The sequence below is a fragment of the Terrapene carolina genome, unplaced genomic scaffold (genome assembly GCF_002925995.2).
Source record: "Terrapene carolina triunguis isolate 2854851 unplaced genomic scaffold, T_m_triunguis-2.0 Scaffold31, whole genome shotgun sequence".
Lineage (NCBI taxonomy): Eukaryota > Metazoa > Chordata > Testudines > Emydidae > Terrapene > Terrapene triunguis.
The window spans coordinates 4,633,746-4,655,333 of record NW_020664382.1 but is presented as its reverse complement, the minus strand read 5'-3'; the positions used below and the strand labels follow the sequence as shown (position 1 = coordinate 4,655,333).

General features: G+C 43.1%; 1 protein-coding gene across 1 annotated transcript in view; it reads right to left on the bottom strand.

Moving 5' to 3' along the window:
- Positions 1-305: 305 nt before the first annotated feature.
- LOC113406459 (G protein-activated inward rectifier potassium channel 2) overlaps positions 306-21,588 on the bottom strand; it is a 63,550-nt gene continuing 42,267 nt past the window's right edge. The window contains exon 2 of the mRNA XM_026651526.1: positions 306-631. Within this exon, the coding sequence (XP_026507311.1) occupies positions 306-631 (326 nt within the window). The remainder of the gene's footprint in view (positions 632-21,588) is intronic.

The window sequence follows — 21,588 nt, the reverse complement described above, 5'->3', positions numbered from 1 at the left end:
TTATCCCAGATACTGAGTCTTGCTCCCCCCCCCCCTTTTTGGTTCCTTTTTAAACACACCTGTGGTCATAAACTTGTATTTATCCAGAGGAAATATGCAATTATTGGAAGGGCAGTGATCAGAGATTTCATCGTATATAAGGGATATTGCAGCTTTAACCCACGTCTTTGCTTATTTTATGAATCTCTTGATTTGTTTGGGCAGGTAGACATTTCAAACCTTAAATATTTCTTTTCTTGTCATCATAATAAAAAAAGGGAAGGATCAAAAAGAAAAAAGAGGTTGTGTGGTGAACCTCTGCTGGTTCAAACTTTGGATTCATTCTCTAAGTTTGCCACGTCACCATTCCTTTCAGTTTGGTCTTCATGGTTCTTTCCCCTCTCTTCAGTTTCCAGGTCAGCATGCTGGTTTAGTTTGCTGGACACAGACCAAGTCAGGGGCAGTTCTGCTCGGCTGGCCATCTCTGCCAGGTCTTTGGCACTGTAAGACGGTGTGTTGGTCTCATATGTTTCATGAAAGCTGTTGTAATCAACTTCATAAAATCCATCCTCCAGCGTGAGGACAGGTGTAAAACGATGACCCCACAGGATCTCGCTGGTTACGTAAGAACTTCGCGCTTGGCATGTCATTCCTGTAAAGAGAGAGAAAAAAAATTGTAATACGGACCGAATGCCCCAAAATGATTCTTGTTGTTGTAGTTTTACATAGCCTTTTGGTTGTACTTAGCACTGCATGATAGGAGTGATATGCCAGACAAGTCACAAGTTCACTGCCCCTTGACAATTAAAACTAAGCAAAAATTCACTATGTGTCATTTGCCAAACTTTACCTTTATTTTTTGTGGGTATGGTCCACAAAATTCTCACATTTATTTTTTAGTTGGACGTAGTCTTGAATTTCATCAGCAAATAATTGATGAATCACAATCAGTTTGCTGAGACTAGTAATCTTGTTTATTTTGTTCCTTGATGGAGGACTTGTGTAACTAACTCTGCTTAGATTAGCTGAAGAACTAATACATAAACCTTTACTCTGGTTGAGCTGCCCACTGAGAGTCTGACCTAGGGACCAACTTTGTCTTGCCCAAAGATTTGGGACACCCTTAAAGTTAAGTCACTCTGAACCTCAGACTGACAGTCTACTCAAAAATTTTAGCAAATGTCTCAAGCATACATTGTGAAAAGTTGTGGCATTGGATGAAAAGGACTGGGATAAACTTCTGCCTTAACTTTTCTTCACAATAAGGCTTCCACTGGGACTTTTGCCCTTTGGAATGCTGGAAGGGGCATCAACCCTGAGGAATCCTATGGATCTTGTTAAGGAAGCTTGGGGAAAGCAGCCAAATCAAGTTCAAACTATAGTCCAGTATGTCCTCTAGATGAGGAAATGTCTGGCCACAGTGTAGAGATTTGCTCAGGAGAACCTACCTCAAATCAAACTGACCCGAGGAAGGCACTGTAATAAAGGATTAAGGGAAAGGAACATACTGGTTGTGGTAAGGGACAGGAAAAAGTGTAAGGAATGGGGGATTGAAGGTTACAAAAACATTTTCCCCAAAAAGTGGGATTATGAGGTGATGATGTAGCAGTTTCCCTTAAATAATTTCCACATTGTTTGCACAATTTTTGAATAACGGTGGCCATTCAACTAATATAATATGGCAAGAAAACATAATGAGTAGCAAGATCATGTAACTGAAGAACAAAAAGTGAAACTATTTAGGAGAGAATCCTAGGCAATAAAAAAAAAAGAATGTTCAGTTTGGAGATAATAAAATGCAATCATTAGGCTCTCACATTGCAACTCTGCAGGTGCTCCTGCCAGTCAAGTCACTCAGGGAGTTTCAGGAAGTACATAAGCTAGTGGCTGGGTATTCAGATTCTTTCCAGGGATATACAAATTGCCTTAGACAAAATAATATTGCCCCTACCCCGTTTGATCCTTTTCTCCAAGCTCAAGCAGAATCATTGTTGAGGTCTGAAAACATTTAGTTGTCCTCTGTACTTTATCATTACTTTTGATTTTCACTTATATTGGTTGCCAGTAAAAAGACATTTACCGACACTTGCCACACTGTGGTCCTTCTGCAGCATTCCCCGTACTTAGAATTGCAAGTAGTTGCAGCATCTCTGCTGTTGCAGGGTGGTAACTGTTGGTGAAGGTTTTCTCGTGATGATTGCCGTACCTCTGTTACCCTTCCCTTTTTGTCAGGAGCAGCAACAGAGGTGCCGAAATATCACGAGAGATTGGTTTCACAGTGTTTGCTACCCAACAACAAGAAGAGGGATCCTAGAAATCTTACAAGACATCCTGTTCTAGGGAGATTTCTACTGCAATTTCAGTCTAAAGAGGGTCTTCTACTTTTTGATAATTTTGCGGTAAGCATCAAACCATTTGCTCATTTGAACTGAACCTCCAGGTATTTGAAGAGTCATTCATCCGCTCAAACTTCATGAAAACTTCTCTGTGAAATGAAGGGCAAAGTGTGAAGATATGTATTTTTCAATTTGTCTATTACCCAGTGAGTGAAACATAAACCTTCCCTGTTCACCCAAGTGAGGGAAAGAAAGAAAGATTTTTTTTTTTTGGTGGGGTGGGATGTTCTTATGGATGAAAATGAGGTTGCTTTATCCAGGTTGCCTGGGACCTTCATAGAGAGTGAAGACCTGAAAACCAGAGACAGGATCAATGAGCAGGGAAACTGATAAACTGATATTCTTTAGGGTTTATCTGCTACTTTTCACTTCTGTCCCTGCAATTCGAGACTCAATCTCTTGAGTTTCTGGACTATGTTTCTGGAGTATGAGCTCTCGGAGATTCTGGGTCAAATTTTGAAAGCGGGGTAAAAATTAATCCACAAAAATGTCTGCAAACAATTAAAAGAAACTGCTTAAAAGAAAATGGCCAATTTTTATGAAAAGAAAAGAAAGAAATGGAGTAGTTATACATGCAGATACCCCCTTTATATATGCAAATCTGAGTTTTTGCAGGCAAACACATGCATTTTTGTGGTCTACACAACTTTGAATAGGTGACCCTGTAGTAGGGTGACCATATTTTCCAAAGGGAAAATGGGATACCACACGGGGCTGGTTCGAGACACTCACCCAAGCCCTGCCTCCCCCCCCCCACAAGGCTGTTTCTGGTTGCCCCCGCCCCCCCCCCCCCCCCACGGCTGTTGCTGGTTGCTCCAACCCTGCCCCCCCCTTCCTGTGCTGGCCTGGCATCACCACTCTCTCCCCCCATGTTCCTCAGCACCACAGCCCACTTTTTTGACAACTGGCAAGAGCAAATGGGACAAATGCCCATTTTTGCCAAAAAAAGGACGGTTGGGGCAGGGCTTAAAAAAGGGACTGTCCCAGCCAAAATGGGACATATGACTGCCCTACCCTGTAGCATGTAATGTATCTAAACTGATCTCTACTGGTAGCTGTGTGTTTAAACTATGATATTTGACTGTTTACTGACATTTGTTTCAAATCATGAGATAGCAAGTGAGGCAGCAAGATTATGCCACTACTACTTCTGCTTCACAAACATGACCATCTTGGGCCCCGACCCTGCAATGAGCTCTGCACTGGCAGATCCCCAGTGCCTACATAGAGCCTCATTGATTTCCATTAGGCTCTGAATTGGAGGTTAAGTCTTGGTTTTTACACTGATAGCAACACAAGTTTCAGCTGGAAATGATGCTCTGCAGTTTCTGACCCTAAACTGCTTTTAGTGTAAGTGGCTACCAGGGTCTGCCCCAATGACAGCTGTGCTTTTCAGTGGTAGGCAATTCCTGTATATGGTTTGCAGAACGTTTAAGGGCCTTTTGGCGTGAAGGGTGCAAGTTATTAATAGTAAAATGTATGGAGGCTAACAGACTCTCTATTCGCGATAGGATACAGAAACAAGAGGGGTAAAGCATGTGCACTTGGCTTCATCAGCCATGCAGATCAGATGAACCAGGCTGACTGTGATGAGTAATTCTGTTGTTCTGTTTACACATTGTGGAGTGACTGCCGAATTGGAAAGGTAACAAAGAACTAATATAAGGAAATGAAGTAAAATGAACAAATACAGTTGCATAACTGAAGAACCAGAATTTGCAGCTATCTACAGAAAACAATAATGGGCAAAGGTAGAGTTGAATGATTAAAGTGTTCTGCTCATAAAAGCATGTGGAACAAAAGAGGAGCTGATTGCAGGATGGCCATAGGAGGACAGTTACTCTTGCTTTCCTTGGTATACAATGTATTTAACTGATCTGGTCCATGATAATTTTCCAGGTGCCATCTTCTATCTCAGACCACTGCTTAATGAGCTACATTATCATTCTCAGACTTTCTCTTGAATGCCCCCTCTTTCCCATGTTTTCATCTTAGAGCAAGTCTACACTACAGCGCTACATTAGTGCAACTTCACCGGTGCAGCTGCGTCACTGTAACATGTCTGGTGAAGATGCGCTACGCCGACGGGAGAGAGTTCTCCCATTGGAATGATTACTCCACCTCAGTGAGAAGTGCTGGTGTGGAAAGGGTGAAACTTGCGTGACTTGGGGGGGGGGGTGTGAGTGTGTGTGCATTTTCACACCTTTGAGCAACTTAAGTTAGATCAACTTAAGCGGTAGTGGAGACTTGCCTATAGTTAGCCTGATGTGTCCACTCACATTAGGTGTCTATGGATATAGGTTCGAAGCATAGCAATCTTCTCATGTACAGCAAATGTCATTCTGGGATGTATTAGCAGGAGTGTTGTAAGCAAGACACAAGAAGTAATTTTCCCCCTCTACTCCTCACTGATAAGGCCTCAGCTGGAGTATTGTGTTCAGTTCTGGGTGCCACATTTCAGGAAAGATGTGGACAAATGGAAGAAAGTCCAGAGGAGAGCAACAAAAATAATGAAAGGTCTAGAAAACATGACCTATGAGGGAAGATTGAAAAAATTGAGTTTGTTTAGTCTGGAGAAGAGAAGACTGAGGGGGGACATGATACCAGTTTTCAAGTACATAAAAGGTTGTTACAAGGAGGGAGGTGAAAAATTGTTTTCCTTAACTTCTGAGGATAGGAGAAGAAGCAATGGGCTTAAATTGCAGCAAGGGCAGTTTAGGTTGAACATTAGGAAAAACTTCCTAACTGTCAGGGTAGTTAAGCACTGGAACAAATTGCCTAGGGAGGTTGTAGAATGTTTGTCATCGGAGGTTTTTACGAACAGGTTAGACAAACGCCTATCAGGGATGGTCTAGTTATTATGTAGTCCTGCCTTGAGTGCAGGGGACTGGACTAGATGACCTCTCGAGGTCCCTTCCAGTCCTATACTTCTATGATTCTGTGAGTCAAGCAGTTGCAACTGGATCTGAAGAACTGAAGGGAAGAAAAACCTCCATCAGGAGTTAGAGACCATCTGTGTATTCTTAGTAGGAACTGGAACATAGGCAGTCTGGCCTAATGGGCAGAGAAGGTGTCAGGTCTAGTGGGCAGAGCAGGCATACAGGTTGGGGAATGGAAGAGGAGGTCAGATCCAGAGTCACTGCCAAATACCGGAACCAAGGGGTTAAGTCAGACTCAGGACCAGGAATCGATGCTGAGGACTGGAGTCAGGATTAAATAAGAATGCCAGAGCGCAGGGTTGAGCCAGAATCAGAAGTCAGAGCTGGGGTCAGATACCAAGTGCCAGGGTCAAGGGTTAAGTCAGAGGTTCGGAGTCAGGATTGGTAGCTGATAGGAGCAAGGTGAAAGAGCAGGAACTGGAGAGAGACAAGGAGTCGGGGTGGAGAAGGAGCAAGGTATGAGCGAGGAGCAGGAATCAGGAACAGGGCTGGATCATGATTGCAGGAGGCAGCCAAGAGTGTGGTCTGATGTGGCAGCATCAGGAAGTCTGCGCAATTGCTCGGACAGTCCACCTGGGTCATTTCCAGGCTTAAGTAGCAGGTATGAGCCAATCAGCTAACTGCAGGCCTTGGGTGCTCCAATAGAACTTCATGTGGGACCTGACTTTTCAGGTTTAGCGAGATGCTGCTTCACCTATCTCCCCTGGTGGCAACGAGGGTGAATGAGAAATCCAGGGTCCCCTACAGCCCCTGGCTCTAGCCCTGTACCCTCAATCCGTACAGTTCTTTCCCTTCTCTAGTTCTCTGTCCACATCTGGATTTTTTTCAGCTTCTTCTTCTCCCTTGGGTGAGATGACCATTGTCTACAAGGGGAGGGAATTTTCTTGTGATGTTTGGAGGATTTTTGCATTTTTTCCATCATAAGGATGGGGGTGGAGCTGTTGTAGAATCTGCAGCTGATGTATTCATCCTCCTCTGCTTGTAGCATTATTCTTCTTTCGCTGCATAGTGCTGTAGTCTTGGCCATCCAGTGATATGTCTGGAATAATATGGAGGCCCACATCCTCCATCAAATGTGGCCATTTGAGGGCAAATTTTTAAAGGGTAAAGGCCCATTTGTACTCAGCCAAAAATGCAAGGCAACATTTATGAATGCAATTTTGCACACAGACCTATTCTTGAAGTATCCCAGAACAGCAGTGAGGAAACAGATGCCTTGTCAGCTACACACACACTCACTTTTGTTATCCATTAGTTGCAATTTACGAAACATGTAAATATTGCTGTCTTGGACAGGTCACTTCACCTCTCTGTGCCTAAAATGGAGAGAATCCTGATCCACCCCACAGGGGTACTGAGACTTTTAATTAATGTTTGTAATGCTCTGTAGTTGTCCCATTTATTTTAGAGGTGCAGCACCATGAACAAAGGCTCCTTTGCTCTGAAGAGCTGTGGCTGGCTCAGTGGAGCATATGTGGCGTAGGGACAGCACTCCTCTCTGACTCCCTCTCCTCTGATATCCTCCTACACTTGCCATGTTAAGAACCCAGGAAATGACATACCTCTCAAAAGAGTTTTTGTTAATAAAGTTGGTTAAAATCCCTCACTACACAGACTCTTAGAATCAGGGAACGGCAGACCTTTGAACTGTAACTGAATGCCCCCACAGCCTGTGATAAACTCCACATCTTCACAGGGAACGTGCTGCTGCTTCAGACCGATAGAGAAACACACTATTCACCGCACGTTAATCGCCCTCACAAAACTTTAATTGCGGCCTCATACTTGTGTCAGAAACACACATGACACACTTGGTCAACACAGAATATCTGCTGATGTTGCTGAGACTGTGTTGTGTTATCCTGTTAGGGAGATTAATGTCATCACTCCTTGGGTTAATTTGCTTTCCTTTTTTGTATTATGCTCACTTGCTCCTTCAGCGTCCCATTTGCATTCTTCACTGAAATTTGCCCAATCGAAAACCCCTGTATGCTCTGTGACAGACCCAGTCCGGGTGGGTGCAGGAGTCTGATAGAAGGAAAACATACTGGACACTGGATGAATAGTTTTCTGTTTCCTGAGTGACCAGGGCAGGGACTGCCCCAGAGCAGTCAGGAAGGGGCTAGAAGCAGTGAAGTCAGGCAGACTCCATAAGACACCTGGAACCAATTAAGGACTGATTAGAAGCAATCAAGGGAAACAGGCTAATCAGATCACCTGAAGCCCATTTAGAACCGGCTGGGACTAGTTTAAAAAGAAGCTCCTTCAGAGAGGCTGGCTGGTAGGAGCTGGGAGTAGGAAGACTGGGAGAAAGAAGGTTCTCAGTGAAAGAGCTGGGAGGACAAGCAAGGTCAGGTACCAAGGGGGGGTGGGGCTAGGAGGATCCGTTTGGGGAAATAGCCCAGGGAAGGGCTATAGCTCCGGTAGTATAGGAAAACTACCTGTTGCCAGTGCCATTAGGGTCCCTAGACTGGAACCCGGAGAAGATGGCTGGCCTGGGTTTCCCCCAACCCTCCCCACACCTCTACAAAAATGCTCCTTGAGTAGGAAGACAGGGACTAAAGAGGGCTCTTACACCAAACCCATTGATTGGCTGATGATGAAGGAGGATCAGTAAGCTGTGACCCTTGCCTCTAGAAGCGGAGAGACGCTACATTGAGGGTCACAGCAAACCTCTGAGGCAAGCCCTAACTGCCTAGAAGTGCAGGACCCCCCTAGGCAAAGCCGGAGCTCTGCCACAGCTCATACAAAGTAAATAATATTCCCTCTAAAATACACTGAAGAAATACTATTGCATTTTAAGTACTCTCCATTTCCCCCTGCTCTTTCTTTATGGTCGTTTTTAATGCAAGTGCGATCTTTTGCCCCAGACACCAAGATCTGAACTAGCTAAAATGAATGTGACGTTCACAGAAGCATGACATTCATCAGCAAACTAACAATCACAATACAGAAGAGCTGGTGTAAGCTGTTAGGAAATTATTTTGAAAAGTTGTCTGAGACAGGCTGCTGTGATTGTATAATCTACATCTTTGTGGGCCATATGCTACTTTTGATTCGCAAACACCAAGGGGATTTGTGCATGTGGATTGAGGGCTTAGAAAGTCCTCCCAGTTGTCGTTCAGGTTAATGGTGAGTCCTCTGTGCACTAAAATACAAAGGCAGATTGCTGAACTATAATAGTTTGAGAATGTGCTACCTCCCAAACCAAGATGTTTTTATAAAGCTTTTCAACAAATGAGACATTATTTTGTGCCCAGTAGAAGTAACTTGTACATACTTAAACACGATAGACATATGGTTAGCACTTTACAATTTTTATTATTTGTAAAATTCATCAAAGTAACAGGGCTTATAAATCATGTCCTTCATTCAGCAAAGTAACTATATATTATGAATCAAGTTTTACTCTATCATACTGTGGTGCTATTATATAGCGTGTGTTTAATATTGTTACCCCTTTATCAAGCAAGAGCAGATTTTGGGGTTCTCTGGGTTGGCTTCTTGGAAGCAGAAATTGGTGACACGGAATCAGGGTATTTTCTTAATGTAATTTATTTATTTATGAAATGTGCATGGGTCCTGTGTCCTTGAAGGGAGACAACTCCTTTTTTACAGACCCCTCTAAGAGATAGAGCTGCCTTGGGCTTCTGTATTTCCTAGGGTCTCACAACTCTAAATTACTTCAAGTTTTCTCTTTCACCCTAAGTTTACACCTGGGAAGCTCCTCTACCTCAAAGCCTCTCATCTGGGACCACATGGTTAAAAATGAGTCTGGGTATCAACCCACCTTTTGAAAGTAGCTACTTTGCAATATTAAAAAAAAAAAAAAACCTGAGGCCTTTAACTGCCAGACAAAGGAACGTGCTCTAACCCACATTGTTTCGATAATGTGTGGGTGGGTATTTATATCTTAATGACCCCTAATGGACAAGCCACTAGCACCTTTTGGAATATCAATATATCTGTATGTATGTGGGTATGTTTATAATGTAAACTGTAAAGTAAAAATCATGCTATGTATAAAATCTGTGGGTCTGGTTTTTCAGAGGCTGAGCATCAGTAGCTCCTATTGACTTCAAATGGAATTGTGACTGTTCAGCAATCAGGCCCTGTATCTGTATCCCTTCATATACAATTATTCTATAGTCATGGCTCCCCAGTTAAGTTTACAAGCTGGGATGCATTATGATCTATTTAGTAGAACTGGTCAGAAAAATTCCAATGAAACATATATTTTTTTTTTGGTCAGAATCTGCTAATTTGTTGAAATCAAAACATTCTGTGGAGATGTGCTGACAAAGTGCCCCGACCCTGCCTGGTTTCCTGGCAGCTTGCATGCCCACATCCAGGGTCCATTGCTGCAGGGCAGGGAACACCAGAGCTTCCAGGGTCTGCAGCTCTCGTGGAGTATGCCAGGAACACTATCATGGAGTTTGGGCTTCCAGTGTCCATGGCTCTGTCACAGCCCCACCGTGCTGACTGCCCCAGAGCCAGGACTTGACCCCCTTTTTAGGGCAAATTTCAAAGTTGTTGGTGTTCGCTACAAATAGGAATGAAACCAAATGAAGAAATATCAAAGTCCTCTTCCCAGCTCAAATATGAAATGTTAATGTCTCTTCCCTTTCCCTATCTAGTTAAAACACCTTCAGAACCAGAATGTAGGCTATTTTTGAAGCAAATAAGTTGAAATAAAGCAAAGTTATTAACAATTGTTTTTATTGTGTGTGTGTGTGTGTGTGTGTGTGTGTGTGTGTGTGTGAGAGAGAGAGAGAGAGAGACAGACTTCTGAGTGCTCTCTAGTGACTGGTTACAGCTTTAAGAGATAAAAACAAAAAGTTACTTCTACTGCTGGCAGCAATTGATAGTTCTACTTTAGTTCAGGTGGGAGAGGCATTTTGAGACATAAGGAGCAGGGTTCTAGTCCTAGGAATTGTATGGGTTATTCAGCAGTGGTGTAATTTGTTGGTAGTAATGGAGTTGTTGCATGATGGCATTAAAAATTATTGTGGTTTGAAATTTTGACAACTGTCCAACTTTAATGGGGTCCCTCTACGATGGGTGAGAACAGGGGTCCTGGAGGAATCTTTTTTGCTCAATATTAGATTTTTTTTTTTAATAAATGAGGAAATCAAGAGACCAAAATAATTAACTTAAAGTTAATTGAAATTAAAACGATAGCTAAAATGTAAAAGGAATGTTTAGAATCCATAAAATTCCTGGGTTTAAAATGGCTGGACATGTCCAACAGAGAATTCCCCTTATGCAGAGGAACTTTCTGCCAGCACAAATCTGGTGGAGGCAGCTCTGTAGCCTCCTGCACCAGTTGTCCCTCTCTACCACCCTCTATCTCCTGGTATAGTAAGAGGAGAGGGGATGTACCAGAGTGTGGTACAATGGAGGAGAGCTCTACTTCGCCCAGTTCTCCAATGGTCTAAATTAGAACTACTTCCCTGCAGCTCTCACTTATACTGGGGCCAGGTGACTTCAGACCAAGGAGTTGCAACCACTCCCCTACATCTCCCCCAATTTAGTGAGTCTGAGCTCTGATCAGAAATGGGAGAATCTGCCTCATGGCCTTTAGAAGCTGTAGTACTTACGATATAAGCTTATCCCTGTTAGATGAGTTAATTGGGGCAGATCTTAAGCTAGTGTAAATTCTTGTAGCTCTGTTGGCTTCAATGGAGCTAGGTCAATGTCATTACTGTGCCAAGGGTGTTCCAGGCTTGGTTCAAAGACTCTGATCCAGCTCTCTTCCCCCCCCCCCGCCTGTGCTACAAAAAAACCAAACCAAAACCAGAAATGCCAGCATTATCACCACAAAATACTTTTACAAAGGGACTTTCCTAGCCTTCTTTGGAGCAATCTCATTAATTATCTCATCCCACGCTATCTGCCTTGCTTCCAAGTTCTTTATAGAACAGGGGTAGTCAATAGGCAGACCATGGGCCAAATCTGGACAGCCAGATGCTTTTGAATGGACCCCAAAATATTTTTATTATTATTTTATTATTTATTTTCTCTGGCATCTGTGCCTTGACTATACTTTGACCAAGAAATCTGGACCTTGACAAAAAAACTAATTGACTCCCTTGGCTGTAGAAATAACCGCCAGATCTCTTAACCTTTTCTGCCCTATGGACATTCTTAGATAGGTCTTGATTAATTTTAGCTTGCTGAAACTCCTTTCATTAGCAGCCATGGTTACAGGCAGACAGCAAAAAATATGCAGTGCTGTTTCTGTGTTAGGGAAGTTTGCATCTAAAGACCTTTTGTGAATGTAGGTAAAGAGATCAGTGGACACCTTCATCCTTGAAGATTTGCTTGCAAAAATTGGTGAAGGGCTCAATCTCATTATCAAAATTCTCGGAGTTTAAATCCTCAGGATAGCTGGTTGCTAAATTTTGTCTCTCTCTCGTTAGGTCTTCGTTGCTGAGTGTCAGTTTCTTGCTTGCCAGAAAAACAAAGCTTCCTTCAACTCCATTGTACTTATGCATCCTGTCATCCAATATTGTGTCTAAGATGGCGTTGGCAACCTTTCATTCAAAAACTTTGTCAGGATCTGATGAACTTTTGTCCTTTGCAAGTTCACCTGGCATTAATGTTCTCCTTTGAGATCATTTGCCTTTGAACTGCCTGGATATTCCTAATGTTTCAGACTGTGATGCAGCAGCTTCCTTACATGCAACGAATCCAGAAGACCATAATTCCGATAAAGCATCTCAAAGACCACCAAGTGAACTGCGAGCCATTTGAATGCCAAGATCCAGGCTCTGCAATTTTTTGGCTCACAACGTTAAGGTTTGATAGGATACCACATCTCAGCCAAAACTAGAAATGAAAACTCTGAAATGTTCACTTGCAAGCTACCAGCTTCCGACTTAAGTTTTGGCGTAAGATTGTGTGAAATCTTGATCTTGTCTAAAGCATCAAGAACACCCTTAATCTGATTTTTGTAGTGGATGGATTGCCTCAACCTCTGCCGACCATGTTGTCGTGCTGTGGCATTTTAATGTAAGTCTAATATGCTTTTTCAGCACATTCCAACAACCAATAGAAGTGGAAGAGAGGCTAGACAACATTTGAACAATTCCAAAAAATAGAACAACTTGGGGAACAGCTGTGGTGGCTGCTTCTCCAACAAGTTTCAGTGAGTGGGCAGCACCTGGGACAAAAGATGCATACTGATTTACCTGCTGAATTCAATTTTGAACACCTTTGTATGCTGCAGCCATTATAGCTCCATTGTCATAGCTTTGTCCCCTTCAATCAGCCATATTTAAACTGTCTTTTTTCCAGCTTCTCTAAAATAACCTCCTATTTTGGTGTGGATATCAATGAAACCTATGAAGTTCTGAACAACTTTTGCTCTGTTTTTCGACATACCTTAACACCTGACACATTTGTCACATTTGCTTGCACTGCACACCTGTCCCAAACATAATAGAGAAGTATTTAGTTTTCCTAACGTTATAAAAAATAGTCTGCCATACTTTTCTTGCGATCCTACTGAACATTTTGAATTTGATTTGACAAGTGTCACCATTGTGACACCAACCTTAATAGCTTCCATGTGATCTCCCAATACTATCAAACCTTGCAAGCTCTTCAAGTAAATCCAAAAAATTACCATTATGAGGCCTGTCTAATTTCTCGTCTGAGTCTCTCAAAGTTATACATCTCTCACCTAAGCCCAGCAAAACATCCAAGAGATGATGCAAAATATTGTTTCTTGTATTGTATGCTTCTGTCAATTGTGCAACTCTCTTCCTACTGTTCTGCAAGTTCCATCCAGTGAGCAATTGTCTTCGTGTGTTCCGCCGAACATTCATGTTTGGCATATTTGATCACTATAGTTGAAAAAGTCAGTGATCCCAGTTTTATGGTTTGGAAAGGAAGATGAGGAATTTAGCTGGAAAAGCAAACAAATGAAACAGAAGGAGGAAAGAATGGAATTGTACATCTACCAAGATCGCTAGTGTAATTCTCCATTAGGAATTTTGACAAAGAACCATGATTTTAATAGTTGCCTTCTTTTGTATTCGCTAGGTGAAAAATCTTGTTTTAAATTAACAATGGGACTGTTTTCTACCAAAAAACAGCAAATAGAATCCATCACTTGTGGCCAAGTAGCTGGATCTGCCTTGTCAGTGTCAAAATTCTGCCCCCGTTTTCAGTAATCAAACTGCGTTCAGTATCCATGTTCATAACAGTTGCAGTAGCAACCAACGGCCAACTTTCTGCCCTGGAATCAGAGACTCTAGGACCCAACAATTCAATTCCAAGGTCTGTGTTGGAATCAGAGACTCCAGCACCCAACAAGCCTGACAAACCCAAATCAAAATCCTCATTAGCAAAGGAAGGCCCAGTAGCGCAAGTAGAAGAAACAACTGTGGATTGTTCACCAGGAACATGGCTGAACTTTGCAAGTTTCAAGAAACTCTGTAGCCTACTCATACTTTTCTGATCTTCTTTTTCATGGGCCTCCAGTAGATTGTGCTGTTGAGCCCCACTCTTGTGTTTATAGGTATTCTGGGGGAAATCAAGGTTGACCATAAGAATTCACCCACCAAGCTTATCACAAATGAATTGCTAGGCTTGGAGTGACTGCAGGGTGGGTGAAAGATCTAATTCATAGCTCTGTGAAACTCTAATAGAAATCAGTTGAAAGGTCATAACGTTTCTGTGAAACTCAGAGCTGTACCAGGTGAAGCTAATGAGCCAGAGCTCAGGAATGAGAATAAGGTCAATTGTGGTCAAGGGAAGGGAGCAGTTACAGAGAAGGCCAGGGCTCCACGACAAAATAAAAGCATGACAAGTCAGTAAAAAAAACAGAAAAAAATGGGGCCCTTTATGGGCCCAGTTCCACCGGAACCTTTTGAATGCCCTTTAGCAAGGCCCTAGCCAATGTACATCAGTTGAGGATCTGCCCCGATGCCTCTTGCTGGCAGGGAAGGAAGAGGGGGAGAGAGACCATTGTTGTAGTTATTATATCGTGGGAGGCACTCCAGTACTATGGCGATGTGCACCAGTGTAAGAACCTAAAAAGACACATGGATAGAATGGTGTTTTCAGTGTGCAACACAATACATTTATTTATTGCTGAAGGTTTCCCTTCATGTTTGTTTCATTCTTTTACATGGTGAGCATTTTAAATTAATGGTGATGCGCCTTTTTATACGTTTTAATTTTAGGGAGCAACCTTAGCTTAAAGTTAGTTTTGGTCTCTTTATTTTATATGCACACAGAGACCATGGAACCACGGACAAACATTAAATAAGAAGTAGATGGCTGGGCCAACTACCTATAAAGTAAAATTAATTGCTGTGTTACTTCTTTGCACTTTTAAAATGGTCTTTATAGTTCAGTTATAGCTCTATGTTGTGTAAGCGGAGTAATAAAAGTTGCCAGTAATAAAAGTTCTGTCAGAGAACACACCGTTTTGAATACATTCCCTATTGCCTTCCCTTTCCCGACTCATAAGTCAAAATATTGTGGAGAGAGTTGATGCTTTGAATCTTGGCCTTGGTTACTGTGGATAGCCCAATCAATATTTGTGCAAGGGGACCAGCCTTGCGTGAGCCAGCCAAGATGATTTGCAAAGGTGATTATTTTTTTGGTTCAGATAGGCACACACAGCTCGCTTTGAAGTCACTGGGAACACTATGTATGTATCTAAAACCAATATTATTTAATTATTGCACGTATATGACCCCCCAATGCCATACAATCAGAGGGCCTCACAATCTTTAATGTATTTGTCCTCTGACAGAGAGGGTAAGCAACAGAGAGACTAAGTGACTTGCCCATGATCACATGGGAAGTCTGTGGCAGAGCCAGGAATTGAACCCACCTCTCCCAAGTTCCAGGGTTAGCACCTTATCCACCTGCCTCTCAATATAAATAAATGTGTTTAGAAACGGTCTGAAAGATTAAAGGAAACAGTGTGACTGACTTTGCTCCCTCTGTCAGAATATTAAACAAGGACAGTGTTTCAGTAGATTATGTTAGCACTTTGTCTCACAGCCAGCATTCAAGGTTTGATTAAGCTTAGCATGTACACAGTGCAGTCTACAGAAAATGACAACATGGGATATAATAGTTCCCTAGTGCCATTATTCACAATGTGGGCCAAGTTACAAACCAGCCCCTTGACTGATTAGGATCAATAACAAAGCTGACATCGGGTCCAGATTCGTCAGTTGAAAAGTGGCACATGCGCAGTTAGTTTGGGATTACATTTTGTTTGCGCCGTCTATTGGTATTGAGGCTTGTGTCTCAGCACTGGTTTACAAGGCTGCAGATTTCAGTGTGGTGACCTACTGTGACTTGACTCATTTCCTCACAGGAGGCCTAATGGAAGAGTTCACACCCACGCACACAATAATGTGTTGTGTCACGCTGCCCCACTGTATGTGAGTGCACTTTATGTGATGGGAGATGGCAAATGCAAAACCATAAGAGGTAGAAAAGGCTAGAAAAAAATTGTTACTGTGGAATCCTGGAACACAATAAACATTGTGGCCAAGGTGCCACGAACTTCAGCACCAGTTCAATCTTTGTTTTCATGCGTTTTCATGGCCTTTTTACTGGGGACTGGTCTCTGTCTTTTTCATTTCAAATTTAGTGTCTGTGATCAAGCATATTCCACTAGGTGGCTGTTTCAAAATGAAATCAGGATGCCCTGATTTTATGAGTTCTGATTTTATGATATTATGAGTGCCATATACAGGGGCCGCCAGTTTCTTATTGCATCTTTTTGGTTGGCGGTGGTCACAAAGTCAAAAAGAGTGAGAGGCTGACTTTGATTGAGATACCCTGCGTCTGAATGAAACCACCTTCTTCGGTGTACAAAATTGCCAAGTCATTTCATGAGAATAGCCCCATTTAAACTGTCCCCTAGAAAGGTGGCTTTCCAATTTAAGTTGGCGCCATCTGTAGTGAGAGACTTTCACTTAATAATGTGGGGCCAGATTCTCTGTCAGTGTAATGGGTTTAGCTCCAGGGAATTCAGAAGTTTCACTCATTTATAGCACTACAGAATTTGGCTCAGAGTCCCTGACCACGCGCTGAGACTTTCCCACACACATGCATGCCCTGCCTGCTACACTCATATTAGTGCTAGTGTTTAGGAGCTTTTTATTGTTGTTGCATCTCCTTATTACTCCAAAGTGCAGTTTCTAATACATCCCGCTTTCAGTCTGACCTGAAACACTAAGCACAAAATTCTTTGCATTTAGGGGGTGCATCCTCCCTGTATCATGTCTATCTTGCATGGTGGAACCAAACTGTTTAGTTGCACTAAGGGCCCACCAGACCTGACGTGTGTGTGTGTGTATGTTTGTATTGGGAGGGGAAAAGGGGCAGGACTACTTACCCCTGTAAGAATGGCTGGTTTTATAACATTGATTCAACCTCCAGACTCTGTCGTGTGAAAATGAACTTTTTTACACTGAATATTTGGGACCACTACCCAGCTAACAATATTTAATCTTCATTGAAGCCACAGATCTGGTACATGCCCAGCAAACTGAACAACCTGATGTATGAATTTTAATCATTTTGTGAGTTGTGCCTTTTCAAGACTAAATGAATGACGGTTGCCTTTTTTCTGCCGGCTAATCTGTGAAATCTAATCAGATCAAATAACGGAGTCCTGACCAGAGAGAAATGTGTGTTCCAGGGCTGGTACTTGGAGTCCTTGGAAGCAGTCAGCTCAATTCTGCGGAGTGGGAACATGAAGTACAGTACTAGGATGGTGTATCCTCCTCTGTGTTTGACTAGTCTGGAATATTTACAGTTTCATTGGTGTTTTGGATATTAAACCAACACCAAGCAGGAGATGGAGTTTATTTTCTACTTCAGAACTGCTCTGAGAAGACAGGAGCACTCTAACACTTGATTTAAAAAGCTGCAGTAATGTGGCTATCTTCAGTGACTCCACTTTTAAAATATGAGGCTCAGATGAAATAAAAGACTCCTCTTGACCTTTTTAAATCCTTTAGAAAATGCATCCTGTTGATCAGTGGAATTCTTCCTTTAATTCTGGCCTGCAGATGGGTTTTTCTCCAATGATGCTGCAGTGTCACTGGTAGATCTGCTTGCAGTTTCCTGAGTAGCAGTAGGGAACAGGCAGCAAAAGGGTAGTGTTCCAGCTGAGCCTCCTGCTGCCGCTTCACTTGAATTAAGTCTCTGCAAGATATTTTGCTGCTGTTGCTGCTGCAAGCAGGTCCACAGGGAAAGGCTACTGATAGAGGATGGGCCAGAGGGTTCAGTTATGGCTTTGGGCTGAGTGTGGGAGAGGAAAACTGCCAGTGTATCAAGATTTACAGTGTATCTTACATTTTTAGATCTGTCAAGTTTTCTTTTTTGGCTAGGTTGTTTCCAAATTAAAGGGACTGGTCAACTAGAAAATCACATTTTGTGCTTGAGTTTCTTCTTTTCTTTCCATGTGACACCTAAAATCCCCATAACTGCAAATGTTAGCAAACCAGAAATCCTTCCCCATGCTTTCCAGCTTGCTTATTTGAGCCTTTGATAACACTTTGTGCAGAGTCAGCTTTATTGTCCCTCTAGTAGTTGGTTTCTCCATTGCTGAAAAAGACCTTTATAAATATCAACGGGGGAAGGGAGGAGGGGAATGGGAGAACAGTCCTCTCAAGTGTACCCTGCTGCACAGTACATCTGCATTACAGCTGAATCTGTCTCCCTGTCCTGCTGCATCACATTTTCAGGTAGTGTCCCTCAGGACAGGGAGCAGCAACCACTGGCTGGTAGGGATGGGGGAACCTTGTTCTCCAGCAGCAGTGCCCTGGGCCTTTCTGCTCCTTGGAGAAAGAGAGGAAAAGAGTATCCCAGGGAGGAGACTCTAGAGGCAACAGGGGTGTTTACTTGGAGGGGGAGGGGTGATGATGGGCCCGCTTGGGCTGCTACATTATCCAAACAGGGGAAAGTGGGGAGGAAGAACTAGAGCAGGCCCCGAGCTGCTGGGCTCTGCATAGGGTGGCAGGCAGTGCTCCCATCCTCTTGTGGCCCAGCCTGCTCACTCTGACTCGCCTCCATCCTAGGGAAAACCAGGTCCGGTCCTGGGCAGCTGGGGTCCCTCTCTGTGTTCCTTAAGTGGGGGGCAGGGGAGTGGAGCAGGGCCCAGAGCATCAGTGGCTGCAGTGCAGCCTTGCAGAGAGGTAGGGATGGGCCTATGTTAACTATTGGGGCTGGGCAGCGGCTAAATGATTTGTGCTGTCAGTGTTGCCAGCTCTTCTGATTTTCCCAGGAGTGATGGGACCTGGGCTGGACCCAGCCTGCCATGAGGCGCAAAGCTCTGTCTCACTACCAATTTAAAGTCTGCTCTGAGGGAAAACATCCTTTGCTTGGCCGGCTGCTTGTCCCACTGCCCTGCCCATTCTGAGGCAGACCTCTTCTCCTCCTCCTCCTCCTCCTCCTCCTCCTCTGCTCTCAGCAGCCCAAAGCTGTTCTCACAGGAGGGGAGGAGGGAGCTAAAGAGCCCAGCATCTCAGGGCGGCTCCCCTCCGGCCTGCCCCTACCCCTCCTGCGAGCAGTGGGGACAGGACAGTTCCTCTGCTCCTCCCCCTGACAGCACCTGCCTGGGAAAGGACAGAGGGAGGTAAAGAGCCACTAGAGCTGCTCCCTCAGGCGTAAGGGGCAGAGGGGACCCTGCTGCAGGCGCCCCAGCCTGGGAGGAGGGGGTGAAGAACTCCAGGAGGAGCAGAGCTGAAGCTGGGGTGGGGCATTGAACTGAATGGGGGCTGGGTGGGGACGGGCAGATGGGGGTGAGAGCTTGTGCAGCAGAGGCCAAAATCCCCTTACCCAGGACCTTTGGGAGTGTGGGCGACACTATCTGTCACACCCATACAGGGGGTGAGCAGGGGGAGTTAAAAAAATAAAGACCAAACCCCACCAATCTAGTCTTCTAAAAAAAAACCAACTTCATGATTTTGGGGGGTCTGATGCTCTCTCCAACCCCCTTCAAGCTGAAGCTGATTGGGCAGAGTCCTCTTCCACCCATCTGTCAGCGATTACAAAGTGGATTTATTTTATTGACATAGTGTGGAAACAGCCTTAAAATGAATGTCACACATATTGATGGGAGGTGTCACCCATTGAGAGGTTTGATGACTGAGAGGTATGAGCAGGAAAATCGTGTGTGTATGTACAAAGGTTTGACTTTCATGATAATACAGCAGAACCACTTTGGATAAGAAGGAGATTTTCATGTAAGCAATGTACATTGGGGGCCATAGTTCAAATGGTGGTAACAGGAATTCTACTGTGTGTCTGACAGGTGGGAATTTGCAGAAGGGCTCAGCATTGATCTGTTACATGTGACATAATGCACAGGATATACAAACCTCAGGGAGGGAGTGTGTATATAATGGGGAGGATATATCTAACATACAGTTATAATGGGGGAGTGTAAATAAAAGGTAACATGTTTGGGGAGTTACTATAATCGTGCATTTCAGGGGTTCAGGGGAAAGAAAAAATCTTCAGTTAGAATAGTGCTTGCTGGGTAAAGGGTATAGGCCATACTGGCTTCTTTATTTTTCTAGTTTAAGTGCTCCATACTTGTCAGAACAGTGAGTTAAACATTTAATTAAAGATAACTATGTGAAGCTATATCACATCTCCTTAGTTGGTCTAATCCAGGGGTAGGCAACCTATGGCACGTGTGCCGAAGGCGGCACACGAGCTGATTTTCAGTAGCACTCATACTGCCCGGGTCCCGGCCACCTGTCCGGGGGGGTTCTGCATTTTAATTTAATTTTAAATGAAGCTTCTTAAACATTTTATAAACCTTATTTACTTTACATACAACAATCGTTTAGTTATATATTATAGACTTATAGAAAGACCTTCTAAAAAACGTTAACATGTATTAATGGCACGCGAAACCTTAAATTAGAGTGAATAAATGAAGACTCGGCACAGCACTTCTGAAAGGTTGCCGACCCCTGGTCTAATCAAATGCAAAGTTTGAATTTACACTTTAGGCGGCTTCTGATCCAACATAATCTAAAATTTTATTTAACTCCCCCCCCCCCCCAAATAACCCCTTAAATCTGGAGCACACTAAGCCTCACTGATGTAGAGTTTTTTTAATAAAATGTCACATTTTACTACATCAAGGATGTGGCTGAAACAGGGATTAAAAACGAGCCTGTGTGAACCCATCTCGGCATGTCCTAAAATCCAAGCAGCTGCTACAGATCAATAGCTTTTGACATCACAATCCATGAATCACATCCAAAGTCCTCTAGTTACTATTTCTGTGTTCATGGCTAATGGCACTGTTATAGCCTTGCTTGGCTTTCGTGAAATCTGTGTGGCAAAGCGCTCAGCCAGGCAGGTGTTAACAAGACATGATGTCTGGAAATTAGTGTAAAGTGAAGATGTGCTGTTTTTCCCAAGATCATCTGAGTAGTTGGCAAGGAGAAAAATCTGTCATTTAGTATGGTCAGTCAAGCAATTTGATGTTAACGGTGCATCTTTTCAAGTGAGTAGGGAAAAAAAACTAGATAGGTGAGTTTTGCTTTTGGAAATGATAAGGTATAGGAAGTAGTCTCCCCCCCCTCTCCCCCCATATTGCCAGAGGTTAAATGTGTTATTTACATGGTGCTTTACATTCTGAAGAGTCCCAAAGGACATTACAGACTGTTGACTTTCATGAGAGTTTAGGGGCTCAGCACCTCCAAGGATCATGCCCTAAATTCACAGAAATGCTGCCACCTCTTAGAGTGGAGGGTGGCACCCAACTGGCACATAGCACCTTGCAAAACAGAATTAGAGGGAAAATTCTGGCAAAAGACATTGGAGCAAATACCTGATTTTACAAAAACTCTTCAATGTCTGTGCAGAGCACACAGGGCCACAAGTTTAAGTTCTTATCTGAAAGACCTATTGCATAGACCTAAATTATCTCCTCTGGAAGGAGGAATGTCTGAATTAATCTTGTTAGGATTCGAAACTGTGGTTCCAGATAGTTGACTTTAGCCCCTAAACATTTCAAACCTGAGGCAGTTTAGATCACTAAATACTTGTTTGTACCGTTCTCGAACGTGACTGAACAAAACTGATTTTTGATTTAAAGGACGTTGTCAAACTTGTTTATCTTAAAAATCGATCTGCCATAAAAAGTGCCCTCTCGTATTTTTGACTTTAAATTCCAGCTATGTATTTAAAAAAAAACTATTAGTGCATTTGGTATCATTTGAGAGTTGAAGCAAACAAGCAATTAAGTAAATACCAGACTTAAT